The sequence below is a fragment of the Labeo rohita genome, chromosome 4 (genome assembly GCF_022985175.1).
Source record: "Labeo rohita strain BAU-BD-2019 chromosome 4, IGBB_LRoh.1.0, whole genome shotgun sequence".
Lineage (NCBI taxonomy): Eukaryota > Metazoa > Chordata > Actinopteri > Cypriniformes > Cyprinidae > Labeo > Labeo rohita.
The window spans coordinates 36,661,819-36,688,481 of record NC_066872.1 but is presented as its reverse complement, the minus strand read 5'-3'; the positions used below and the strand labels follow the sequence as shown (position 1 = coordinate 36,688,481).

General features: G+C 36.9%; 1 protein-coding gene across 1 annotated transcript in view; it reads left to right on the top strand.

The window, feature by feature from the left end:
- Positions 1-19,809, top strand: part of sema3aa (sema domain, immunoglobulin domain (Ig), short basic domain, secreted, (semaphorin) 3Aa) — a 39,176-nt gene extending 19,367 nt beyond the window's left edge. Inside the window, exons 4-17 of the mRNA XM_051107799.1 lie at positions 4,680-4,799; positions 5,368-5,461; positions 5,561-5,680; positions 8,106-8,248; positions 8,380-8,494; positions 8,804-8,873; positions 11,467-11,611; positions 11,889-12,108; positions 13,456-13,547; positions 13,744-13,785; positions 13,872-14,029; positions 15,505-15,572; positions 16,780-16,925; positions 18,478-19,809. Of these exons, the coding sequence (XP_050963756.1) occupies positions 4,680-4,799; positions 5,368-5,461; positions 5,561-5,680; positions 8,106-8,248; positions 8,380-8,494; positions 8,804-8,873; positions 11,467-11,611; positions 11,889-12,108; positions 13,456-13,547; positions 13,744-13,785; positions 13,872-14,029; positions 15,505-15,572; positions 16,780-16,925; positions 18,478-19,206 (2,262 nt within the window). The 3' untranslated portion in view covers positions 19,207-19,809. The remainder of the gene's footprint in view (positions 1-4,679; positions 4,800-5,367; positions 5,462-5,560; positions 5,681-8,105; positions 8,249-8,379; positions 8,495-8,803; positions 8,874-11,466; positions 11,612-11,888; positions 12,109-13,455; positions 13,548-13,743; positions 13,786-13,871; positions 14,030-15,504; positions 15,573-16,779; positions 16,926-18,477) is intronic.
- Positions 19,810-26,663: the final 6,854 nt, after the last annotated feature.

Below are 26,663 nucleotides of genomic sequence, written 5' to 3'. Positions count from 1 at the left end.
TGATTTTATAACGCAATTCTTAGAAATAAAGTTGCAATTCTGGGAAATAAAGTCAGAATTGCTAGATATAAACTCATAATTAGAACTTTTTTCTTGCAATTGTGATTTTGTAACGCAATTGCAAGTTAAGTCAGAATTGTGAGATATAAACTCACAAAACAGAAATAAAGTTGCAGTTCTGAGAAATAAAGAGAATTGTGAGGTATAAACTCACAATTATGACTTTTTCTCTTGCAACTGTGATTTTATAACGCAAATGCAGGTTAAGTCAGAATTGCGAGATATAAACTTGCAATTCTGAGAAAAAACGTGCAGTTCTGACTTTATAACTTGCAATTGAGTTTATGTCATGCAACTCTGAGAAAAAAGTCAGAATTACAAGTTTACATCTCGCAATTCTGACTTTGTAATTCACAATTCCATATTTATATCTCACAACTCTGAGAAAAAAAGTCAGAATTGCGAGATGTAAACACGCAATTATCTTTTATAATTTTTATTCAGTGGCAGAAATGGGCTTCCATAGATTAATGAGTGAAAATTGTTTATAGTACCTTTTCTTTCAATGTAGCTAGAACCAATAGACTGATCTGAAGAACTATCAAGAGCTTTTTCTCATCTCTAAAGCACCATTAACATGGTTCTTGATGGTTTTCTAAAGCACCATGGACATGAAAAATGATTCATGATAAGAAAAGTACTTAAGGAACCTGTACTATATGTGTATGTGTGACCTGCATTACTCAGACCGGGTGTTGCTTGTGCACTTTGGCTTGATTGATCACGGTTGCCTTTAGCGATGGAGTTTTGCTGGTGCACGCGCTCTTCTGTTCCTCTCGAGAGTTTATATTCTGTGTTTAAATCCAGCAACCCTTGGCCCTTGTGTAAAACAGAAATGGTTTATTTATCAACCCGGCTCTCGCTCGCTCTGTATGTGTGTGTGTTGTTTCTGATGGTAATTTCACGGCTGGGTTCCCGCTGAGATGGGGGGCAGAAGGGGAGCAGGATTATTACAGATAACTCACAATACCTACACCCTTAAAGTCACCTGATATTGCAATGAGGTGCATGAATCACATGTTTACCACATACATCCATAGCTTTTGGTAGTGACTGTGAAGGGTTTATTTGGCGTTACGTACACACAAATTCACCAGCTCAGAATAATGGCGTCTGCGTGCTGTGAAAATGTTTGTTCTGGAGACAGAGTTGTTGAAAGCTGCTAGCGAGCGAGCGTGAATGCTTGATTAGGGTATTACCAGCGCATTTCCCTCTCCGCAACCATAAATCTCTTCATTCTCACATTTGGCTTGGCCAGCCGAGGCAAAAACAAGCCCAGAACGACAGCTGGTACAACTGCCTCGCTGCTCGGTCGAAACTCTGGGTGATTCATGTGAGATGAGGGTTAAATATCTCAGCGGCACATTTCATAACTGTTCATTCAAATCTCAGTCCTGTATATTTACAGTAAATACATTATTTGCAAAGAATTAGTGAGATTCACTTCATAAATACTTATGACAGTGAAACACTGTTAAAAAATGTTGAGCGTGGATTAGTATATTCCCGGCTACTAGTTGTTACTAGTTGCAGCATTATGCAGTGAATCACCATTATTAGCTGAATTAATATATCTTATGTATGTTTATTAATCAACTGTAATAGTTTGATGTTCACATACTGGCACTTTTCCATCATTATAGTATCTTATTAAATAGACAATTCCTCAACATCTTTGTAAAAATGATTTATTATTTATTCATTTATTTAAAATAAATATAATATATTAATTTAAATAAAAATTATAAATATTTTATATATATATTTTAATTTGTAATTTTTTACTTTTTTTTTTTTGCTATTTACTGTTGATTAGTTATTTCTTTATATCTTGAAATGTAATTACTTTGCTATTTACCAAACTGTATTGTTTAAAACATTTTGTATTCAAAGTTTAAAATGTTCAAACTTAAATTTGTGCAATCTACTGAGGAATTAAGTCATCTTTAATAAATCATATTATAAATTAGGAATAAATTAAAGCTGTCAGATCAATTAATCATGATTAATCGAATCCAAAATAAAAGCTTGTTTACGTAATATATGTGTGTGTGCATTTATATGTATATATAAATACACGAACACGAACACACACACACACACACACACACACACATATATATATATATATATATATATATTTACAGATATGTTAAATATATAAATTTATGTGTGTATATACATACATATGTGTCCCTGGACTGGCAAAACCAGTCATAAGGGTCAATTTTTTTAAATTGTGAAGCTTTTCATTGATGTGTGGTTTGTTAGGAGATGAAAATCTGGAATCTGAGGGTGCAAAAAAAATTAAATATTGAGAAAATCACCTTTAAAGTTGTACAAATGAAGTTCTTAGCAATGCGTATTACTAATCAAAAGTTTTGATATATTTATGGTAGGAAATTGACAAAATATCTTCATGGAACATGATCTTAATATCCTAATGATTTTTGGTATAAAAGAAAAATCTATAATTTGGACCCATAAAATGTATTGTTGGCTATTTCAGAAAATATATCCCCTGCTACTTACGACGTAAAAACATGGTTTTGTGGTCCAGGATCCCATACTGTATATATTATATGAACATAAGCTTTTATTTTGGATGCGATTAATCACGATTAATCGATTTGACGGCACTAAGAGATTTTTTTTTTTTCATTTAACACACTTCCGACCCAACACTGACTGCAAGAAGATTAATTAAAAGCCAAAAAGGTCCCAGCCAAAGGGAGCACAAATCACTATAATGAAGCTATTTTCATCATCTAATGACACAGTACAACATGGCTATTTTAAAATCATCTGTCCTGTTATAAAGCAATTAAAATAGCTTGCATTGATGTTGCAGTAAAGTTCTGAATAATTAAATTCATGTTGGTAATATATTTTAAATTTGGCAGACAGATGCGGGCGATTCTACAGTAGCTGCACTTTTTAAAAACTGTGCATTGGTTTTGACATTGACAAGCCCTATACTGTTATTATCTTTTCATGACTTCACTCATGTGTGAATGAAATTAGTCACTAGTGTGTTGTTAGTATTGTACGTAATTACAGATGTGTCTAAATCGTAATCCCCAACCCTCTTTGCTTATCTTATTTGAAAGGGTATCATATATCTCTCACTCTTATGAAGGTACACTCACTTTTCTGCTTCGCAGCTTTGGCCGCTTCTTTATGGACCTTGAAGATAAAACAGCAGGGTTATATGTGTCTAATTACACAGTAGTTACACTGTAATTACAGTACACCACCCAGTTATTACAACTTGAGGTTTGTATACATAGTAAACTCCGAAGAGTGCCAGTTCAGCCACCTCTCTCTCACGTGAACGCCACACTTGGCTCTATCGGAGCAGGCGAGGGCCTTAAAAACAATACCGGCCATGGGAAATGTATAAAGACATTCAGCCTGGTGCAGGAAGATTTTATAGCGCACATGGAATGATTATGTTAGGAGTACACACATTTCCTTCAGCTTGGAAAACCCATTACATTGACACTAAAGTGCCTTTGTGTGGGTTGACCAAGATGGGTCACACATATGTGTGAGGAAATGTTCCGATTGGCTGCCGTATGGCAGTTGCAGGTGTTTCAGGTCACTGGATTTGTAAGAAAACTGAACATGTTGCCAGAAAATCTCAGCTTTATACAAGCATTTATTATATGCTTTGAATAGCTTGTACAAACTGAACTGGATGCAATCGAGGGAAACAGGCCTGCATTTATCTATTCTTCTGTTTGGCTTTCTTCACACACACACACATGCATGTGCTTGAATAAGAGTGTGTGTGTCTTTTTGTGGTGAAAACACACACAGAGATGATGGAAACACCCTTTCCTGTGCTCTTAAATGACAAGTCGCGTTCAGACGGCACACATCGGGCAGAGACCATCAGTGTTTACACAGATGGACCTGCTTTATTTTCTCAATAGCTGTGGAAAGGTGTGTGCGTGCGCATAGGTGTGTGTTTGTTCGTGCAGTGTGTTGGTTTATTATTGTTGAACCTGGTCCTCGCATATCTTGCAAATGAAAGGGAGTTAAAGAGCATTCATTCACATGAAACAATTCACTCATCGACTCTAGCCAACTCACTCAGACATGTGCTATACATTTAGCTTTCATCAAAACCAGACTCGCACACACTTTTAGCGCTAATGAGAGTTGGCTGACAGGATATTGAGATGGATAAAACAGGTGGGATCGTCATCACTCAACCAGCAGGAACTCGAAGGCATTTTAATGACACTGAAAGCTTAAATATTAGGCTTACATAGACTTTAAATGTCTCATTTACTTGTTTATTACAGATTTCATGTCGATTTTTATGTTTTCAAAATGTATGTGCAGTATTTCATCATGAATTATGAGTGTAGCATAATTGCATTAGAAGAGTAATACAGAACAGAGGGTCTGAAAGTGATAAATTATATTTACAAACTATTTTTACATTTTTATGAGGGAACTTGAGTAGTTCTTGCTTATGCATAAGTGCACTGATGAGGTGTTCTGGGTGGTTGCTTAATGTTCCACATCCAAATATGTTTTTAAATGTAAATAGGCATGTTTTATATTGTCTAGTTGGTTAACAGATACTTTTATGTTGTCTTTTTCAGAAAGAATGCTCAAACTTTGTGCGTGTGCTGCAGCCGTATAACCAGACGCATATTTACATATGTGGCACCGGAGCTTTCCATCCTGTCTGTTCTTACCTGGAGATAGGCAAGCGAGCAGAGGTACACAACCCACACTCACACACACTCCAATTCAGTCTCAGTAAAACAATGGCACTAAAACATACTCATGCGCTCATGCGCATACATATCTGCAAGGCACATTCACCAAAAACATTTAAAGGAATGAAAAGGAAATTAATGGTGGCTATCCGCTGCTAACGTCTACCCTGTTAACAATTTCGGCCCAGTGAAGTAGAAAATGAGAGCGTCACAAAGCAGCGAGTGTGTTATTTAGAAGTGGCTCGACTGTGGGAAATGAAATGGCCTTTACATGGTGTAAAAATGTCAGTGAATTTCACGATTTGATCCATGCAAATTAATCATGGCCTGAGCGCACTGAACATAATAGAAAATAACTTGAGTGCTGTTGGTTTGCTGTGAGTTTAGAGAAACTAAATCTAAAGTAGGTTTTTATAAAAAAACAGCATCTTTTTGGCTACTTTTTGAGTATCGAGAGACTCTTGAACGAGATCCTAATGGCACTTTTTGACATTCACCTCTCCATTACCTCATCCGTTTACTATTCATGCCTTGTTGTGGTTGGTTAATTCATTATGCCTTTCCACAGGACAACATCTTCAGACTGGATGCCAATTACTTTGAGAATGGACGTGGGAAAAGTCCCTATGATCCAAAGATGCAGTCCTCATCCCTCCTGATTGGTGAGTTAGTCAGAGATGTTGTTGTTTTGGTTTTAAAGATGTAGAATCAGTGTTAACTGTGGTCTGATTGGAAATTTCTTGCTTTTATTTATTTGTCAGATGGTGAGCTGTATTCTGGAACATCAGCAGACTTCATGGGACGAGACTTCGCCATTTTTCGAACACTTGGGTCACATCATCCGATCAGAACTGAGCAGCATGATTCTAGATGGCTGAATGGTAAAAATGCTGTATTTTGAATCATTTATAATCTATGTGTGATTTGTTTTTGTTTTTTTGGCAAAACGTGCACTTATAGAGAAATACACACCCTGATATGACTTTATAAGCAGGTGAATAAATCATTCAATCAATCAAATTGATCTGTTTTTTTATTAATTCAGGAATTAATTAAGTGACTGTCTTTGTGAGTGAGTCACTGAATCATTTATTCAATTGATTTATTCAAAAATGTTGATTAATTTGGGAATTAGTCAAGTGACTCTTTATTTGTTAAAAAACACATTCAGAAACAAATCAAGTACCTTTCTTTACAAGTGAGTCACTGAATCATTCATTCAACCAATTTGTTTAGCAACGCTGATTCATCCAGGAACAAATAAAGTGACTGTCTTTATGAGCAGAGGATTAAATCATTCAGTCAATCAAATGGAGCTGTTGAATCAAGGAATTAATCAGTTGACACTCTTTATGAGTGAGTCACTAAATCATTAATTGAATTGACTTGATAATCAAGTGACTGTCTTTATGAGCAGGTGAATAAATCATTCAATCAATCAAATGGATGTTAAAAGATTCAGATTCAGGAATGAATCAAGTGACTCTCTTTATGAGTGACTCACTGAATCATTCGTTCAACAAATTTGTTCAGAAACACAGATTCATTCAGAAACAAATCAAGTGACTGCCTTTATGAGGGGATCAATGAATCTTTCGTCCAACAAATTTGTTAAAAAATTAGTTCAGAAGCAAAATCAAATACCTGTCTTTATAAGTGAGTCACTGAATCATTAATTTAACCAATTTGTTCAGAAACACTGATTTATTCAGCAGCAAATAAAGTGAAAAATTCTTTATGAGGGGATCACTGAATCTTTCGTCTCACAAATTTGTTAAAACAATTGTTTAGAAATAAGTCAAGTGCCTGTCTTTATAAATGTGAGTTATTGAATTACAAACAAATCAAGTTGCTGTCTTAATGAGTGAGTCACTGAATCATTCACTCAGTTTTTTCAGAAACACTGATTTATTCAGAAACAAATCAAGTGACTGTCTGTGAGTCACTAAATCATTTAACTGATTTGTTCAAAAAAGCTGATTAACTGACCAATGCCACTATTGTGTGTTGTTTGGAGAAGCACAACAGTGCTTTTGCTTCATATTTTTGAGAAGTTTAGAAAGACCCTATGAATACATGTGTTTGCATATGTCAGTCCATGTGTTTTTATAGACCCTTTATGATTTTCATCCTAGCACTCAATTTTTAAAGCTGCCTGCTGAAATCATCACACAGTATATGTTACTTTGCTAAGCATGCCTCTGCCAAGAGCAAATGTGTGAAATAAATGTAAATTTATGGGTTTTCTTTTGTGTGCACAAGTTTATGTCCCTTCGTGAGTGTGTATGTGCCCGTGTCTGTGCGAGAGAAAGAAAGAGCCTCTTTGTGAATGTCTGCAGGAGAGATTAGCCCGGCTGGGGTGTTGAGTGTTTCCTCTAACATCCCGGCTGCATTTTTGCAGACTTATGGAACACAAAAGGTCAATATCAAGATAGGAGAGTCGGTCAGTGTTTTCCCATGAAGTTAATCCCGTCTCAGCTGTTCCTGCGAGTGGCTCTCGTTTCAGTCCTCACACAGGGTCAGCGTCCACGCCATCAATACCCTCCTATATTCGCGAGGAAAGGTGCTTTTGAAAACGCTCATCTCACCTTAATCCTCGCCGTCTGTTACCACGGATACATCGGACGTTAGTTCCATTTCGCACCGCTTTGAAAGCTGTCTTTTTCGCACAAAAGAGTCAGTGTCGTTCGGAGGATTAGTCACATGGATATTCTATCAAGACTTATCAATAGAAACACGGGCCTCTCACTATCTTCAGACAATGCAGCCGATGGCTGTTGATGGTTATTCTTCCCACACTTCAAAGAGGATCAGCTCTTGCAGAGCAAACATTCAAAAGTTTGGAAGGCTGGAACGAGTTTAATGTCTTTGGGAAACAGTCAGTGTATTGAATGACATGGGCGGCACTGTTTCATTGGCGTCTCCACGGACACATACACACTCACAGTGCATGAACGGAGTCGCTCTTTGGTAAATGTTCGTTCCGCTGTTTAAGCTTCACATCCTGTTGGGTCTGTTGGGCCGTAATGCAGCACTGCATGTCGCTTTATGCGTGTGCCGCCCACGTGGGTGGGGGACGTGTTACATTTCGTTTCTGCAAGAGAGAGCAGTCACGGCTGGGTAAGAGTGATCCCCTGTAACTGGCGTTACTGAGGTCTTGGCTCATTTCAGAACAGCTAAAAGGGATTCAATGAAGTGTGCAATCATTTCTGTGGGTTTGAACCTCCCAAATTGCTGATTGAAACATCTCAATTTCTTCTGTCTTCTTGTGGAAATTGAATTTCTGATGCATTGTGTCTCTTCCAGACCCCAGGTTTCTAGGAATACACCTGATCCCAGAAAGCGATAATCCTGAAGATGACAAGATCTTCCTGTTCTTCAAAGAAAATGCCATGGATGGTGAACATACAGGCAAAGCTACTATCTCCAGGATAGGACAACTGTGTAAGGTATCATCACATACAGAAACATAAATCATGCACATTTCCTAGTGCATTTGAACACATGGTATTAACATCAAAAAGTCTGTATTCAGAGCTTTTTAATGAACGTGTGGTTAATCTGTTTGCATTTTCTCCAGAATGACATGGGTGGACACAGGAGTCTTGTGAATAAATGGACAACCTTTTTGAAAGCCAAGCTGACTTGCTCGGTTCCTGGCCTTAATGGCATAGACACATATTTTGATGAACTGCGTAAGTAATGTCAATGAACGTTTAGTCTGAACATAATTATATGAACATGATTATAAAGTCAGAAATGCATTCTTAACGGAATCTTGTGGGAAGATGCATGAAGTAGTTAAGTCCATGGTATGCTGTCGGTTACCACTGGAAATAATTTCTGCTCATCCCTCAAGCTGCAAAAAACATGGAGCTTTATGAGGCAGACTTACAATAATTGGCCCATAAAGTTCCATTGCAACATTCCAGATGTTGCCAATAGAGTTTAAGGTGTATTTATCCACATTTAATAACTCCAAATGTTGCTTTATTTACTTGCAGAGGATGTGTTTCTGATGAGTGCTAAAGACCCAAAGAATCCAGTGATCTATGCTGTGTTTACTACATCCAGGTAATACAGACATACTTTTACATACAATTAACCCTATTAAATATTTTATAAGCCATTACAGAGGATTTTTTTCCTCTTCTTTTTCCTTGTTTTCCCCTTTGCTTTCTTTGCTTTTCCTTACTGTTCTTCTTTCTTTTCTGTTGTTTCCTTTCTTTTTTTCTTTTTCCATGATATTCCTTTCCTTTCCTTTCCTTTTTGTTACCTATATTCTTTTTCTTCCTTTCTTTTCTCTTTCTTTTGCTTATTTTCTTCCTTCATTCATTTTTCCCTTTCCTTCCCTTTCTGCATTTTTCCTTCCTTCCTTTTTTCTTTCTTTCTTCCTTCTTTCCCTCATCTTTTCTCCTTCCTTTATTTTTTTCATTTCTTTTGCTTATTTTCATTTCGTTCTCATTTCATTTTTCCTTCATTACTTCCTTCCTTGATCCTTAATTTCTGTTCCTTTCCTTTTCTACATATATTCTGTTTTCCCTTCCTTTTCTGTTTTCCCTTCTTTCCTTCCTTCCTCCTTCCTTCCTTCCCTCCTTCTTCCATTTCCGTTCCTTTCCTTTCCGTTCCTTTCCTATACCTTACCTATATTGTTTCCCCGTCCTTTTCAGCATTTTCCCTCCCTTCTTTCTTTCCTTCCTTCCTTCCTTCCTTTCCTTTTCTACCTATATTCTGTTTTTCCTTCCTTTTGTTTTTACCCTTCCCTCCTTCCTTCCTTCCTTCCTTTCCTTTCCTACATATATTCTGTTTTTTCTTCCTTTTCTGCATTTTCCCTTCCTTTCCTACATATATTCTGTTTTTTCTTCTTTTCTGCATTTTGCGTTCCTTCCTTCCTTTCCTACATATATTCTGTTTTTCCTTCCTTTTCTGCATTTTCCCTTCCTTCCTTCCTCTCTTTCTTTCTTTCTTTCTTTCCTTCATCTTTTCTCCTTCCTGTCTTTTTCATTTCTTTTGCTTATTTTCATTCCTTTCCCCTTTCATTTTTCCTTCATTACTTCTTTTTACTTAATTTATGTTCCTTTCCTTTCCTTTTCTACCTTATTATTGTTTTTCCTTCCTTTTCTGTCTTTACCCTTCCTTCCTTCCCTCCTCCTTCCATTTCTGTTCCTTTCCTTTTCTACCTATATTCTGTTTGTCCTTCCTTTTCTGCATTTTCCCTTACTTCTTTTCTTTTCTCTCCTTCATTTCTTTCATTTCTTTTGTTTAATTTCTTCCTTTATTCCTTTCCCCTTTTCTTTTGCCTTTTCCCTTCCTTCCTTTCTTTTTTATCCCCTCTTTATCTCCTTCCTTCTTTTCTTCATTTTTCCTATCCTTTCATCCTTCTTTCTCCTCTCTTTCATGAGATGGCAGTGATTTTGTGATGTGTGATATGTTTGGCCCTTTAGAAGCTTTGCAGTGCAGTAATCTGGTTAGACTCAGACAGGCGCTTCACATCGCTGCACTCTGGATGGGAATTTCCTCCTTATCCTGGTCTCTGTCCTCTCTTACCTGTTTCCCTATTCAGCTTCGGCTCACCGCAGCTCAGAGGAAATATGATTAAGGTGGTAACCTGAATCTCACTCCCCAGCCAGACACCCTCTTCTCTGGGCCTGCTGGCGAGGAGCAGAAGGTTGGGGAGGGGTGAAGGCAGTAACAAAAGCAGATAAACGATGTTCAAAAGAAGAAAAGACTTTTAAGATGATGGATGAGCACACCGTGTGTGTACGGAGGTGTGCGTGCATGTAAACACAAGATGAGGAAGAGGACAAACATATCACGATTAATCACTGTCAAAATGCAAGATAGCGAAAGCGGCGCTCGTCCAAACCTTGCACATCCCGTTCACGTGTTCCCACCTCACTGGTTTCCTAATGTATGCAGGGAACACAACACTCGAAAATTCAATTACGGGCTTTAAAGAATTAGCCTGCTTTAATTGGTTTTCTAAGTGCCCCGTTTCTGAGATGAATAGAAGTGCATTCTAGAGACTTGCTTTTAATATTGCCACTTAATGAGGCCTGAACGCTGGGGTGATGGATCAGTATTTTATCTCTCGCTTTATCTGGGTATGTGTGTTCGAGTGTGTAAGCACATGTATGTGTGTGTGCGTTTTTATGTCTGGGACCCTGACTGAGTGATGGGGAATTAGTTTATTCATGTGCCCTGTGGTTAATTGATTTTCTCGCTAATTAACATTTTACAAATGCTAGGGGCTGATCACCACAGCATGTTTGGTCTCATGGCTGTTTAGGGGAAATAAGTGCTTGGATACACACATATACACTGCAGTACAAATGCTAATTTTATACATCAGCTAACACATTAAAGCAAACATGAAATCAAAATCAACCCTATTAACTTTCTTAACACACCCTTCTGGCTGTAATGTGTGTGATACATTTGTACATATTTTAAATTTGTCTTTATTTCATCAAAATGTAAAAACTCAGATGACGTTGCCAAGCCAAAAAATCCCAACATTTATCCTGTTCAAATTTTCCTTGTTAAATTAACACAATTTAAATGCATTACTTTTGATATATACACTTGTGGAAAAATGTATGCAAAATGTCAAAATATTTTGTGTTCTATCAACGATTTAACTTCCATTTTCCCCTCCTTTCCTCAGTAATATCTTCCGTGGATCGGCTATATGCATGTATAGTATGGCAGACATCCGAAGGGTATTTCTAGGTCCATATGCCCACAGGGACGGGCCAAACTACCAGTGGGTTCCCTTCCAGGGCAGAGTGCCATACCCCCGTCCTGGCACAGTGAGTACTGGCCAATATATCTGGCATTGACACAAAACTGACAAACTACAGCTTCATATCTGTGCACTTTTATTAAAATACTTGATTGCATTTACTGCATTATTTCTATTTTTACCCTGTTTGCACATTTAACAGAATTTGTCTGAAAAATCATTGCGAAGATACATTACTGCATTACTAAACCACACTACATTATTCAGAGTGCAACACTGAAACTTGAACCTGTGCTTCAGTGAGAATGTTTAACCCTTAAACTCCCTTCTTTTACCCACTATAGTGTCCCAGCAAAACATTTGGAGGCTTTGATTCAACCAAAGACCTTCCTGATGATGTAATCACATTTGCACGCTTGCACCCAGCTATGTATAACCCCGTGCAACCCATGGGTGGGAAGCCCATCGTGGTGCGAACGAATGTGGAGTACCAGTTCACTCAGCTGGTCGTGGATCGTGTAGAAGCTGAGGACGGCCAGTACGATGTCATGTTCATTGGCACAGGTTAGTAAAACCAACCAACACGTCAGTACAGAAATATTACTGCTGTATAACCAAAACAAAGCCTTAAGCTAAGAAATCACTTCACTCTTACACTTCTGAAAGCAGTGGTTTACAACCTTTTTGGCTTATATTGGAAAGCCCTATGACTTTTCCAGTTGATTGTGATTTACTGGATAAGGATATGGATTGTTTACTTGAGTGTTCTAGTTCTAGAAATCACAGTTTTAAAATTTCCTGTGGGACTGTGGGAGTTCTGGTTCTTCAGTGAAAAGCAGTTGTTTGTGGGTCAATAAAATAAGGAATATCTTGATTTTGAATTGTTCCAGTTTATTTAATGGTTGTTTTGTCTTATTTTTAAAGGGACAGTTCACCCAAAAATGATTTACTCATCCTCAAGCCATCGTAGTTGTATATGACTTTCTTCTCTCAGACAAATACAATCAGAGTTATATATTTTTTTTTAAATTCCTGCCTCTTCCAAGCTTTATAATGGCAGTGAATGGCTGTTGAGATTTTGAAACCCCAAAAAGTGCATCAATCCATCATAAAAACTGCTCCACATGGCTCCAGGGCATTAATAAAGGCCTTAAGAAAAATATCCATATTTAAAAGTTCATAAACCATAATCTCTAGCATCTACTGACGTATGCGTTTTCACAAGAGTGGTGTTCCAGATGATGACGTACTATGCCTTTAAGTCAGCTTGAGGCCTCCTTGAAAGTTTCCTTACATTTTTAAAAATAAAGGTTCTTTATTGTCATTTGTGGTTCCATAATGAACTTTTGCCATCAGTGTAACCATTCCATTAAACAAAAGGTTCTTTATGGGTTTTTTAGTTTAACAAAATGTGACCGTGGACCACAAGACCACCAAGGACAATATTTGTCAGAGATACAACTATTAGAAAATCTGGAAAGGGTCAAAAAAATCAAAATACTGTTGTCCAAATGAAGTTCTTACAATGCATATTACTAATCAAAAATGAAGTTTTTATCTTCATGCAACATGATCTTTACTTAGTATCCCATGATTTTTGGCATAAAAGAAAAATCAGTTTTGACCTTTACAATGTATTTTTGGCTATTGCTACAAATATATCTGTGCTACTTAAGACTGGTTTTGTGGTCCAGGGTCACAAATAAAGAAAAAAACAACTGTTCACAAACAAAAAGTGAACTGGTTCATCAAAAATGGTTTAAAAACCTATTTTTAGAACCTTTATTTTAAAGAGTTCCACACGATAATTTTAAAAATTTTATGCACAAGAGAAGAAGTTTCTGTTCTTTACAAAATTACAAAGAAATACTGCACAAATAATCAATATTAACAAATTTTATCCTGAACCAGATTTAGGAACTGTGCTGAAGGTGGTGACCATTCCCAGGGAAAGCTGGCATGATCTGGAGGAAGTGGTGCTGGAAGAGATGACGGTGTTCAGGGTATGAGCGCCAACTGTTCATTACCCAGAAAGCTGTGCATTTCTGCTTGCTATTGGAATTGAAATCCTCCTATAATTTTCACCTTAGTACATTTAATTGCTCCCCCATAAATCTGTCTGCACAGCCACAGCATGTCATCAAACAAATATCCTCGGATCTTAAAATGAGATTAAACTTGTTCTGTTTTCCCTTCTAGGAGCCAACACCTATTACTGCCATGGAGCTCTCCACTAAACAAGTACGTCTGCTTGATATTACTCTTCACCAGCCATTAGCAGAGAGCAAACCGTGTCCTAATAGACTTATATGTTCATCTGTCAACAGCAACAGCTGTACCTCGGGTCAGATTTAGGGATTTCCCAGATGCCCCTGCACCGCTGTGAAGTCTACGGGAAGGCCTGTGCCGAGTGCTGCCTGGCAAGAGATCCGTATTGTGCCTGGGATGGGACTGAGTGCTCTCGATATTTTCCGACTGCTAAGAGGTAAGAACATATTTGATAAGGATTATTTTATCCTTTAACATTTCGGTCGTTCTATTTCAGAACTTTCTGTATGGCTTTTCTTTTTCTTCGTGGAACACAAAAAGAATAGCTGTTTTTGACTTTCGCTGTATGGTCAATGACATATTAACACAAATTATGGCACCATATACACTGGTCAGGTGTTTAGTGCACTACAAATACTGCGTCTCAACACACATGCGTCGACAAGCACGAACACCTGGATCCAAGTATTTCAAGCTGCTTTTAAACACACTATAAACGCATGCTCACAATACGCCACGTCTTAACACACACACAAACACACACACTCTGCATGCTTTGCCAGCTACACCTTCACAGAGGAAGAAGAGGGCCATGGCTTTGGTCTCGACACACCCTTATGGTCCACAGCGCTAGGATGGTCCACACCACTCCAAATATTTTCAGTGTGCCTAAAATGCAAAACAGACGTCCTTACCGCACCTCCCGCACGTGCCGAGACAGCCAGAGTCGAGGAATGTGTGTGTGTGCACGCCTAAGCAAAACATGTTACAGAAATGAGAAGACACAGAGAGCTATGTGCTGAAATACAAGAGCAGAACAGGAAAAGAAAAAAAATTGACAAAGAGGCTGTTTCAAACATGGGGATCTCAGCAAGTTTTCATATTTCACTTATCGTGGCCTACTGCGGCTAAACCTTAATCATTCTTCACACCAGAGTCTGAATGTTTTCAGTCAGCCACAGGAAATCTGCTCAGTCTTTCAGTACACTTGTGAATGGATAAGAGCGCCGGCCTTGGCAAAGTCCCTGGTCCGTGTTAGCATTTAAGAGGTGAAACTGCTCTCTTAAAATGGAACAAAACTGTTGTAAACACTCTGATGGAGACTGAAAGAACCTTTTAGCTGAGAATGATGTGTAGAGCTGTTTTTACAAGGTATTTGAAGGTTTGGAGGTTTAGAATTCAATAATGAACATCTTGACTGAAAAACGAGAGGACTGACATGTCAAGCACACGTACATGGCCTTCCCTTACACACCTGAAGGTGTGATGTGCAATTCTGCACAAATTCTATACAGTTGGTTTAATTATTAATTTAAGCTGGGGAAAAATTACACATTGTCTTTAAGTTTGTATGGCTATACAATGTACCCGTTTGATTGAAACAACAGTGCCCTCTAGTGGCTTGAGTGTAGTAGTGTTGCAAATACTAAACTCTAGGGCACTGGTTTTCAATCCTGGTCCTGGGGACCCACTGTTTTTTGTTTGTATGTCTCCCTTATCTGACACACTCAGTTCAGTACATGGATCTCCCTCCTAATGAGGTGATGATCTGAATCAGGTGTGTTAAATAAGGGAGACACACAACATGAGACCAGGACCAGGATTGAAAACCACTGCTCTAGGGACAGTTTTAGCATTTTAGAAGATGCAAAGATCTATATTACATCACATCCAGTCTTTTTTATTCAATAGGAGAACGAGACGTCAGGACATCAGAAATGGGGATCCTCTTTCGCAGTGCTCTGATCTGCACCACAATGGTAAGATATTCACATACCTTTATTTCTGATCAGGCATAATGAATTAGTTGCCTAAACAAATATTTGTCATCAAGTCACCTCATTTCAAGAAAAAAATGCATGGAAAAAATGGCTCTTCTATAATACAGCAAGAACCTTCATTGTACATCTTATGTAATATAATGTATTGAATATTGTGCAGTTGTGATCTACTAAAATTGCACCTCATAAGCAACATCCTGTAATTAAATGTTAATTTAGACAAACAACAACACATGAGATTTAAAGGATTAGTTTAATTGCACAATAAAAATTTCTTGATAATTTACTCACCTCAGTGTCATCCAAGATGTTCATGTCTTTCTTTTCTCATTCGAAAAAAAATAAGGTTTTTGAGGGACAACATTCCAGGATTTCTCTCCATATAGTGGACTTCAATGGTGGCCAACAGGTTAAAGGTCCAAACTGCAATTTTAATGCAGCTTCAAAGGGCTCTACACAATTCCAGCCGAAGAATAAGGGTCTTATTTAGTGAAACGATCGCCCATTTTCTAAAAAAAGTGTAAAAAACAAGTTTATCTAATTTTTTAACCACAAATGCTCATTTTGCACTAGCTCCGTGATGCACATCTACTTTACGGGTTGTGTAATCATGTTGGAAAGGTCACGTGTGGTTAGTTCTTCGTCTGTGTACTTCGGTTCAGAAAGGTAGGGAGAAAAACTCCATCTCATTTTCTCCTCCAACTTCAAAATTGTCCAACATTGTTGTTTTACCTTTTTTTTGTAAAGGGTGTTTGACTTGCTTTGCATGTTCACTTTGTCATGTGTGGCCTTTCCATTTTGATTAAACTAGTGCAAGATGAGCATTTGTGGTTAAAAATTATATCAATTAGTATAAGATAAGACACTTATTCCTCAGATGGAATTGCGTAGAGCCCTTTGAAGCTGCACTGAAACTGCAATTTGGATATTCACCCATTGAAGTCCACTATATGGAGAAAAATCCTGGAGCATGAACATCCTGGATTACATGGGGCGGAGTACATTATCAGGTCATTTTTATTCTGCAAGTGAACTAATTCTTTTTAATCAGCATGACTGAACATTTGAGAAGTATTGATGCAATATAATCTTTCATTTGTGAAGGCGCCACTGATACACCGATCTATTTCAGTACTCTGGGTGTTACTGAGCATTACCTCCTTGTGTGTGTGTGTGTGTGTGTTAGATGATTTGGAAGGATACAGCAGTGTGGAGGAGAGAAGTGTGTACGGCGTAGAGAACAGCAGCATGTTTCTGGAATGCAGCCCGAAGTCTCAGAGAGCTCTAATCTACTGGCAGCTACAGAGACCCAATGATGAGCGTAAACATGAGGTACACACACACACAAACTCAATAAATAACATAGATCAGCAAGACATGCACTTAAAGGGACAGTTCACCCAAAAATGAAAATTCTGTTATTATTACCAACTCTTATGGCGTTCCAAACATGTTAGACCTTTGTTCATCTTTAAAACAAAAGTAAGATATTTTTGATGAAATCCGAGAGTTTTTTGACCCTGTATTGACAGCAATGCAACTGACACATTTAAGGCCCAGAAAGGTAGTAAGGACATTGTTAAAATAGTCCATGTGAAATCAGTGGTTGAACCATAATTTTATGATGCTACGAGAATCATTCTGTGCATAAAGAAAACAAAAATAATGACATTATAGACTATTTTAATGATAGCATTAAACGTTTCCATAAAACGTTTCAGTTGCATTGCTGTCTGGGTCAGAAAGCTCACAGATTTTGTCAAAAATATCTTAATTTGTGTTCAGAAGATTAACAAAGGTCTTACAGTTACAGTAATTAATAATATAATTTTCACTTTTGGGTAAACTATCCCTTTAAATGACTGTCATTGTGACCAAAATCCATTCTGAAGCAGTATAAATGACTGTAAATATATTTGAACAGTTTTCCTTAGTTCTCTTTCCGTTTCCAAATTCTTCACACATTAGATCAGTTGGCAGTCTTAATGGTTTTAACAGTCTAACACATGTTGAATTAATTTAAAGGTTACTGCTGTTCTGTCTAATCTGTCCAATATAGCAGTCAATCAATTTTTATGAAAGCATAAAGAATTTTTTACATTTTCATTTTACAAATGTCATTTCTGTCATATGCTTTGCCAAACACACATCGGTCTTAAATTGGTTGGTCAAACAGATAGCACCGCCCCCGAACTCACGCTATTGGTTGAACCGGTGTTGCAATGTTGCATTGGTGATAACGTTTAAATAGAGTAATGTTTTGAAAGCACATTTTAGGAAAATGTATCAACTAATGACTGTTTTATATTTTTAGGATTTTATAAAAAGAAATTAATACTTTTATTCAACAAAAATGCTTTAAATTGATCAAAAGTTAAAGACTATTATATTTTTTAAAATCTGTTTCAAATAAATGCTGGTCTTTTGAATCCTGAAAGAAGTAAAAAATAGTTAAATATTTAATAGTTATTAAAAAATGACACTTCAACTTTATTGTAATTAGCACTAAGTAAAATGTTGCTGTTTTATGAAGGAGAAGTGGAATGTTATTACTAATAAATGAAGGTATTTTATTGAACAGGATATGACATAATGACCCCCTTACCACCCACCATCACACGTACACCAGCTGTGTTTCTCTTTCAGATATGATCAGGCAAAAAATAGTGCTAAAGTAACACCTCACCCAAGACGGTCATTTTGTTAATGTAATAATGATCAGATTTCAGCCTTCCTGCTGTGTAAGAAATTCCCCCAACTGTGCTGTCGTTTTCCTAGCACCCCAGATGTAACCTTAGCATTTAAGTTCTGGTCTGGGACCACTTTTGAGCTCAAAATCTAAGAAGACGTGTTAACAAACTCAATCTGTTTTTCTCCATGTCAGATTGTGATTGATGAAAGGCTGAGTCTTACTGGCCAAGGTTTGCTGATCCGAAGTCTAACCCAGGCCGACTCGGGAGTGTACCACTGCCACGCCGTCGAGCACGGTTTCATCCAGCCCCTGCGGCGTATTAATCTCCAGGTCATCCCATCACAGCGCGTGGGCGAGCTGTTGCTCCGGGCGGGCGCCAACGATAAGGATCCCTCCCCCAAACACAAACTCTGGTACCGGGATTTCATGAGCCTCCTGGAGCATCCAGATCTCAACAGCGTGGACGAGTTCTGCGAGCGCGTTTGGAAGCGCGAGAAGAAGCCGAAGGGAAAGAAAACCCCCAAAGTCAATCCCATTCCTGGCGTAGGTACAAAAACAGATAAGACGCCTCAAACAACAGCTCAGAGTTTGCAAAACCCACAGAGAGCGCAAAACACACCCAAAGTGCCGAGCAACCCAACAGTTCAGATTCTCCCGAAGTCGACGGGTTTGCAAAGAAGTCAAGTTCCGGGAAGTACCGTAAGCACGGAGAGCCAAAGCATCAAACCGGACACTCAAAGCACGCAGAAGGCACAAAGTGCTCCTGAGAGCCAAAGAGCACAGCCAAACCAGGGAAAAAGAGGCTCCCAGACTCCACAAAGAGGACCTCCTAATACAGCCAAGTGGAAACAGCTTCAGGAGAACAAGAGGGGGCGCAACCGCAGGACCCACGAACAGCAGAGACCACCGCGCAGCGTGTGAGATAACATAAACACTTGTAAACATCCGCATCAGCCACTCATACAACAGACAAACGTGCAGTGCGGCCATAATTGATAGCACAAAACTCAAAAACGGTGACCTCAACTGGATTCCCACTCATGTCACTTGTTCACCAGGGAAAGCACATTGACTTTGTTGTTGTGGTGTGACAGCTAAGACCCTTTACACCTTTAACACTACTAGTGTTACAGATCCGACGTCATACACGTGATGTTTTCATCAAAGGACGCGAGATGCTCGTTTGCCAAAAACCTTTGCGACGTGATGGGATAGTGCCAATGGAAAAAGAAGAAGAAACTCTTTTGTCAAAGAGACGTGGTGGAGTGATTTAGGCACCTGGAAAACTGGAAGCCAGTTGCTTAGATTTGTAAAGACTGTAATATATAAGCAAGCATTGTACTGTACATAGAACAACACTAAGTAATTATGGACACAATTGGTCAAAGGTTGAAATTAAGGCATGCCTTAGTAACAGCTTGTCTAACCTCTGATCCTCAGAAGCGTTTTGATGTTCGTGTTAATTATGTTTCAGATAATCAAGTGGGCCTGACTGACTTAAAAAAAAAAAAAAGAAGTCGATAACTGTGGTGACCATTTCTGCCAAAATTTAGGTTTCAAAAACAACGTGCATGAGTTGAATGAATAAGCTCTTCCAAGCCTAGTCGAACGGAATTACAGCCGTTGCGTAAAAATGAAAGAACGTCTTCTGAAAGATGTTTTAGATATTTCCATAATGTCTGTAGTGTATTTCTAAATTATTATTATTACTCATATTTCATCCGTTCGCATCATTTGCTAAATCAGTCTATGTTAGGCTGAATGCTGAGTGACCCTAGTATATGTACATATATATACAGCAGAACACCACTTGATTATTTATTGCTGGTTATTGTTTATTGTTCAAAGGGTTGCATTTATTTTTGATATTATTTTTTCTATTCAGTTGTAAACGTGGCTGATTAACCACGATTCACTAGACGGACCAATTAATTGATTCTTGTTGAGATTGTTGTTTGCAGATCTGTATTCTTTTAATTCAATTTTACATGCTCGTTCTTTCTTTTTCTGTGTCTTAAGCTATCTTTAGGTCTTGTTTTAACTTCACCGTGCGAACCTAACACGAAACATTAAATCATCTCCAATGATTAGCTGTGAATCTCCCTAAAAAAATGTGTTGGGTTAGGTCCGATTAGATGCCCTGGAGAACACACTGCATGTGAATTCTGCCTTTGTGCATCTTTATTTTTATCGTCAGTGTGTCGTGCGAGAGGTCATTTCTGTGCCATGCGAGATGTACGAGATGTGAATATTTTTGCCATTTGCATCTAGACATACCCTGTCCCTTTTTTATGTATTATAGGTCTATAGTCTTTTCATGCATACAGGTTTTCCCCCCACCACTGGCAAAATTGTCATTTCAATGCAATACAGAGGTATATCCACCAGATGGCGCTCCCGTCCGCTCCCTGGCCCAGATGGAGTTGATTTGGAGCTGGCTGGTGCAACGAGGGAGGCGAAGGGAGCTGTCAGTTATGTAAAATTGGTGTTTCTGGCATGCATTTGGTTGTCTAAATAAATATTTCCTCTATAATTTCAGGGTGGTCGTTGGTGGATTATTTGTATATTTGTTTGATGTGTTTTTGGCAGCATTTGAAGGACACGTGTAGTCTATCTATGAATGTTGTTGACACTCAAACTGTGTTTGGTGAGAGGTGAAGATATCACATCATGTAGTTTACTGTCTCTTATTTAAAAATAATTACAGGTAGGGCATTACTAAGTTTTCAAAAGGTATCTGATCTCGGAGTCAAGCAGCGTGTGTGAACTGGTGAGTTTTGTGATGAAAATCTGATATTGTTGCAGAAAATTCCAGGTGGTTTTAATTTCAGCTAGACATTTGTTAGTTATGTAGGCAGATGTTTTCCTAAAATACCTGTTGCCTGATGGAAGCTAGATTAATCCAAGTTGGACTTGATCTTTGAGTGTCTCAGTCAGATATTCCAATGAGAAATTGGAAATTAAATAAATATAACTAATGTATTCCAACATGACTAATTTAAGAAGTGATTTATCTCATTTATGAAACAAGTTATCTCATTATCGCTGTATTTCCAGAAAGACTGTTTTTTATTTTTATTTTTTGGCTTGATAAACGGGTGTTTATTAAAGAAATTATACATAAGATTTGGGGATTATATGGCAATATTGTCATATTTTCCAAAAGTACTGAGATATTGTAGTACTGCAGTAGATTGTTTTCACGACGTGTCATCAATCAGCCATATTGGCGGCACCACTGAGTGTAAACAATGCCACTGAACTGAACAAAACTTGCATATTTTGCTGATTATTGCTGCTGAAAATGATCACTTATTGTCATGTTTTGGGCTGTAATAATCGGTCAGACCAGGAAAAACATTTGGAGTACTACAGACTGCCAAAATCATGGAGAAGAGTGTAAAAAACTGCAACAAAAAGCGTTTGTGGTTGGCCAAACTGAACCAGGATTTCCAGGGCAAGAATCTTGACAACATTTGTGTTTGCTCTTATCATGTCCAGTCAGGTAGATGAAATATAAGGCTAATATCTTAATTAATACTGCTCGTACACTGCCCTCCAAAAGTTTGGCAACACCCCTGGCAAAGCTGGTTTTTGACGATATCAACATAAATCCTTATCATTTTTTGGTGCAAATACATTAAAGTAGCTTGACATTATCATTGAAGACCAGCAATAATAATTTTCATTTTGATTACATATTAATGGCAATATATACATGTCAAAGTCAGATATGCCCCTTTGCCAGCTGTGATGCCTGGTTACTTGGTTTGAACTTGGCCCAGGTTTTTAAAAGATTTTTGGGTGAGCACACCTTAATAGCTTCAACAATTGATTGCCAATTAAGTTTTGAATACAATGAATTTAGGCCCAGATTATGCAGAGCTGTAAATAGCTGCTAATGGTGGATATTTTGTAGTCATTGTAGTTTTTTCTATGTATAAACTGTTTACGTAATATTTTTTTCGTAGTTTGTATTGTCCCTTATCAGTGCAAAATTATCACAACTTAAAAAGGGTTCATGCCAATATGTGACCCTGGACCACAAAACCAGTCTTAAGTCGCTGGGGAATATTTGTAGCAATAGCCAAAAATACATTGTATGGGTCAGAATTATTGATTTTTTCTTTTATGCCAAAAATCATTAGGATATTAAGTAAAAATCGTCTTTCACAAAGATATTTCTACTATTCCTACTGTAAATATAGCAAAACTTAATTTATGATTAGTAATCTGCATTAGTAAGACCTTCATTTGGACAACTTTAAAGGTGATTTTCTCAATATTTTTATCGTTTTGCACCCTCAGATTTCAGATTTTCAAATAGTTGTATCTTGGCCAAATATTGTCATATCCTAACAAACAATATATCTATGGAAAGATTATTTAATCAGCTTTCAGATTATGTATTTCGAAAAATTGACCTTTATGACTGGTTTTGTGGTCCAGGGTCACATATTGTCCAAAACCCCACTCTTCTAGGGTGTTTCCAAACTTTTGGAAGGCAGTGTATGTATCTTAACCACCTATTAACTTTTTTAATATTTTGTCAAAATAGTGTGCCCCTTTCATATCATTTTTCAGCTTCCATACGTTTTTCCATGGTTTAGACAGCATAAATTAGCAGAACAACGTATTCAGTAGTACATTAACCGTGCAATGCATGCTTTTGTTCACATCCGAGTATCGCCAATATGGCCGTGCATCCGGGTAACTCACCCATCCGTGACCTAAATGCAAACCCTCCGTAGCTTAGGTTTGGAGTCTGTTTTGAAGATTCAGAAAGCTTTGTTTGTATCATCCACATCAAATAAAAATATGTGAAATTACATCAGACGTCTACAACGTGACGGCATTTGTTTGCATACAGCCGGAAGCTCGACCCTCTCAATGCCATATTAGGAAAAGAAGAATTTGCTTTGGAGCACGTCGTGACGCGCCAGGTTTAAATATACGAAAGCTGAACGAACGAAGCTGATGTTTTCTGCAAATAAAGACTTACATTTCGGTCTGTTCATAACATAAAGCTTTTATATGACTTCAGAAGACGTTAAATATAGTGGACTACTTTTATGACACTTTGTGGAGCTTGACATAGGCAGTTGGCGTACGTTTAGAATGACTTGAAGGTGAGTAATAGACCCTACCTGAGATGTCACCTTTACACCGTTCTTAAATGTTATTATTATATGTTTAGTTTATTTGTAAGGTCTCATTTAAATGAAATGTTTGTCTTTTAGCAGTTGTGTGTTATAAATTGTGACTGTTGTGAAAAAACAAAAATACAAAATATTTTACAAACTTAAGCTTTGTTTTGTCAACATGACTTGCAAAACGTAAATAAGCCAGTTAAACATATCAATTTGGAGTCAATGTGGAGTTATAAGGTGCTTATTTGTGTCAACATTACCCATAAGCCCAGGAAAAATTGGTAAGCATAATGCATTTACATGGTTGCATTTACAGAATTAGCAAATTATATATTTCTAGGTAATATAAGTGTTAGGATTACTCCAAACAAATAGTAAACAGGCCTAAATGGATATTTCGTTATATTTCTAGGTAATATAAGTGTTAGAATTACTCCAAACAAATAGTAAGCAGGCCTAAATGGATATTTCGCTGCGTAAATAAATGATTCAGTACAATTTTCAGCGCATTTCATTAACTTGAGCTTCCTTCTTATCCACATTATGTTGTTGCACTGCGTGCTTTTTACCACTAGATGGCGTGGAATTTCTTTTTTCGCTGTCAGTAATTCAGACATGTGATTAAAATGTGTGCTGTAAGATGCTGTAAGCATCTATATTATCTTTACTATGTACTTCAAAATCTCTACTGAAGAGAGAAGTATTTTCTTAATGCTCCATCTCAATCAAAACACTAAGCACTGTTCATTTATTCTCTGTCCAGGGTTTGACCTGAAATGAATGTGCGTATGTAAGTGTTTGTGACTCACGGGAGAGCAACCGAAATGAAGCTGCCCTCGACACATCCATCATCTCCCCCACATCAAAAGTGTCCTCAGAAAGCAAGTGTGTCATTCTGTATCCTGGAGATCTCTGTACATGTGTGTGTGTGTTTGTGTCATGAGTACACGTTTATGAGAGCACAAGGCATGTGTGCGTAAGTGTTTGCCTACTCATGATTCAGAGGTCCCTTCACATTGTCTGACTCACATACATACACCATGGCCCTGAGGATTCTGGGTAGAAAGGAGATTCAGGTCAGAGCCCAGGCAAAAAGTCTCTCTAGCTCTCTGTAAATAGAATTACCATTGCACAGTCTGTAATGCAATTAATGCTGGAAAATTAATTTTTGCTGATTAATTATGTGCACACACGTGCACTTGTCTAAATCAGTGATATTGTTAGCTAAAACTAAAACTGCTAAAAAATATAAATATGTAACCACAAAACCAGTCTTAAGTAGCACAGGTATATTTGCAGCAGTAGCCAAAAAAACATTGTATGGGTCAAAATTATCGATTTTTTTTAATGCCAAAAATTATTAGGATATTAAGATCATGCTCCATGAAGATAAAAACTTTCAGATTATGTATAAATGTAAATGTAAAAAAAAAAGGTTTTGTGGTCCAGGGTCACATATTATATATATAAATAAATATATATATATATATGAACTACAAAACTTAAAAACAAATAAAATAAAATATATTATTATTAGTATTATTATTATTAACTAAAATTATTATTAATTATCAGATTATGTATAAATGTAAATGTAAAAAAAAAAAGACTGGTTTTGTGGCCCAGGGTCACATATTATTTATATATATACATAAATATATATATACATATATATAAACCCTACAAAACTAAAAAGTAATAAAATAAAAATGTAAACACATATATATATATATATATATATTATCTATATATTTATATACATATATATAAATATATAGATAATATATATATATATATATATATATATATATATATATATATATATATATATATATATAATTCACCCTATAATGCATTATATGATATCATAAATAATTGTAACCACAACAATTCTTAACCATTCTTGATTAGACTCTTAGAAACTATAATGCATTAAAACACATGACAAACAGATAATTTCAGAAAAAAATATAATTGTGACTTAATTATGAATACTTAATGCATTATACACAAAGGATTCAAGTAAAGTTACCTTTTTTCAGTTTTAGTTTTAGTAATTTTAATACTTTTCAGTGCAACATTTATCATTTCCCTTTTTAATTTTGAACTATGATATTTATATTTTATTTAATCTTTAATTTATTAAAAACATGTAAAAAAAAAATCCAAAAATAAATAATTAATAATAAAAAAACAAAATTAATACATGCTATAATACCACATAAATAATACTAAAATAACAAATAAATAATGCTGTAATTGCAGTCCCCCAGGTGGACAGAAATGAACTGTAACTATGAAAACGACATACTCTAGTGGCTCGATAATTGCCAATAATCAGAACAGCAACCGTGAAGTGTTTCTGACAAGATGCTATATCTTTATTTTTACTATGTAATAGAAAAGTGTCCCAGCTGCCTTGGTTCAAAACAGTGCATTTATATTTAGCATCACGGCACAAGTGATGAAGTCAGCAGTCAGTCACCCGGCACAACCCCCCTTAGCCCCTAATCTCAGGCTCATTATGGAGTTAAAATGAGCTCTGCCCTTGATGAGAATGGTACACTTCACCACACCTAATGAATTTCCCTCACTTCCTCCCTCCATCCCTCCCTCCCCCTCCTTCCTTCCTTCACTCGCTCTTTCCATCCTTTCCTTCTCCTTATATCCTTCTCTATCGCTCTCGTTTCGAGTTTCAAGGCATAACCCTTGGAGCATGATAGAGGCAATCTCCCCTACAATTTGCATTTATTAGAATATGATGCCTTTCTACATTTTTTAAACGGCTTAAGTAGTTTTCACTAAATAATTTTCTTAATCCCATTTGTTACAATCATTTGGTCGCAGTTGTTGTTTTTTTATTTTTTAGTAATCCAAGTCTTAAAGAAAATAAGGCATCATTTACTTAGCCTGTTGTTGATGTTGGAGATCCTGTATGATTTTCTTGATTTTGTGTTAAATAAAAAGAGAAATTTTAAGGAATATTAGTGCTGCTCTTTTCCACAGTAACCAGGGACCGTCAGGCTGCAAAATGGACAAACTGCACCTAAAAAGTAGTCTTTGTGACTTATCTATATTCCAACATGCATGAAAAAGATCAAAATTACAGTCATTATTCACTAAAAATCACAGTGATGCATGTTCATATTCAAAATTGCATTGCAATATTCTTCAGAAAGTCTCCTATATTTTTCTACAGAAGAAAGTAAGTTAGTGTGAGTAAATGAC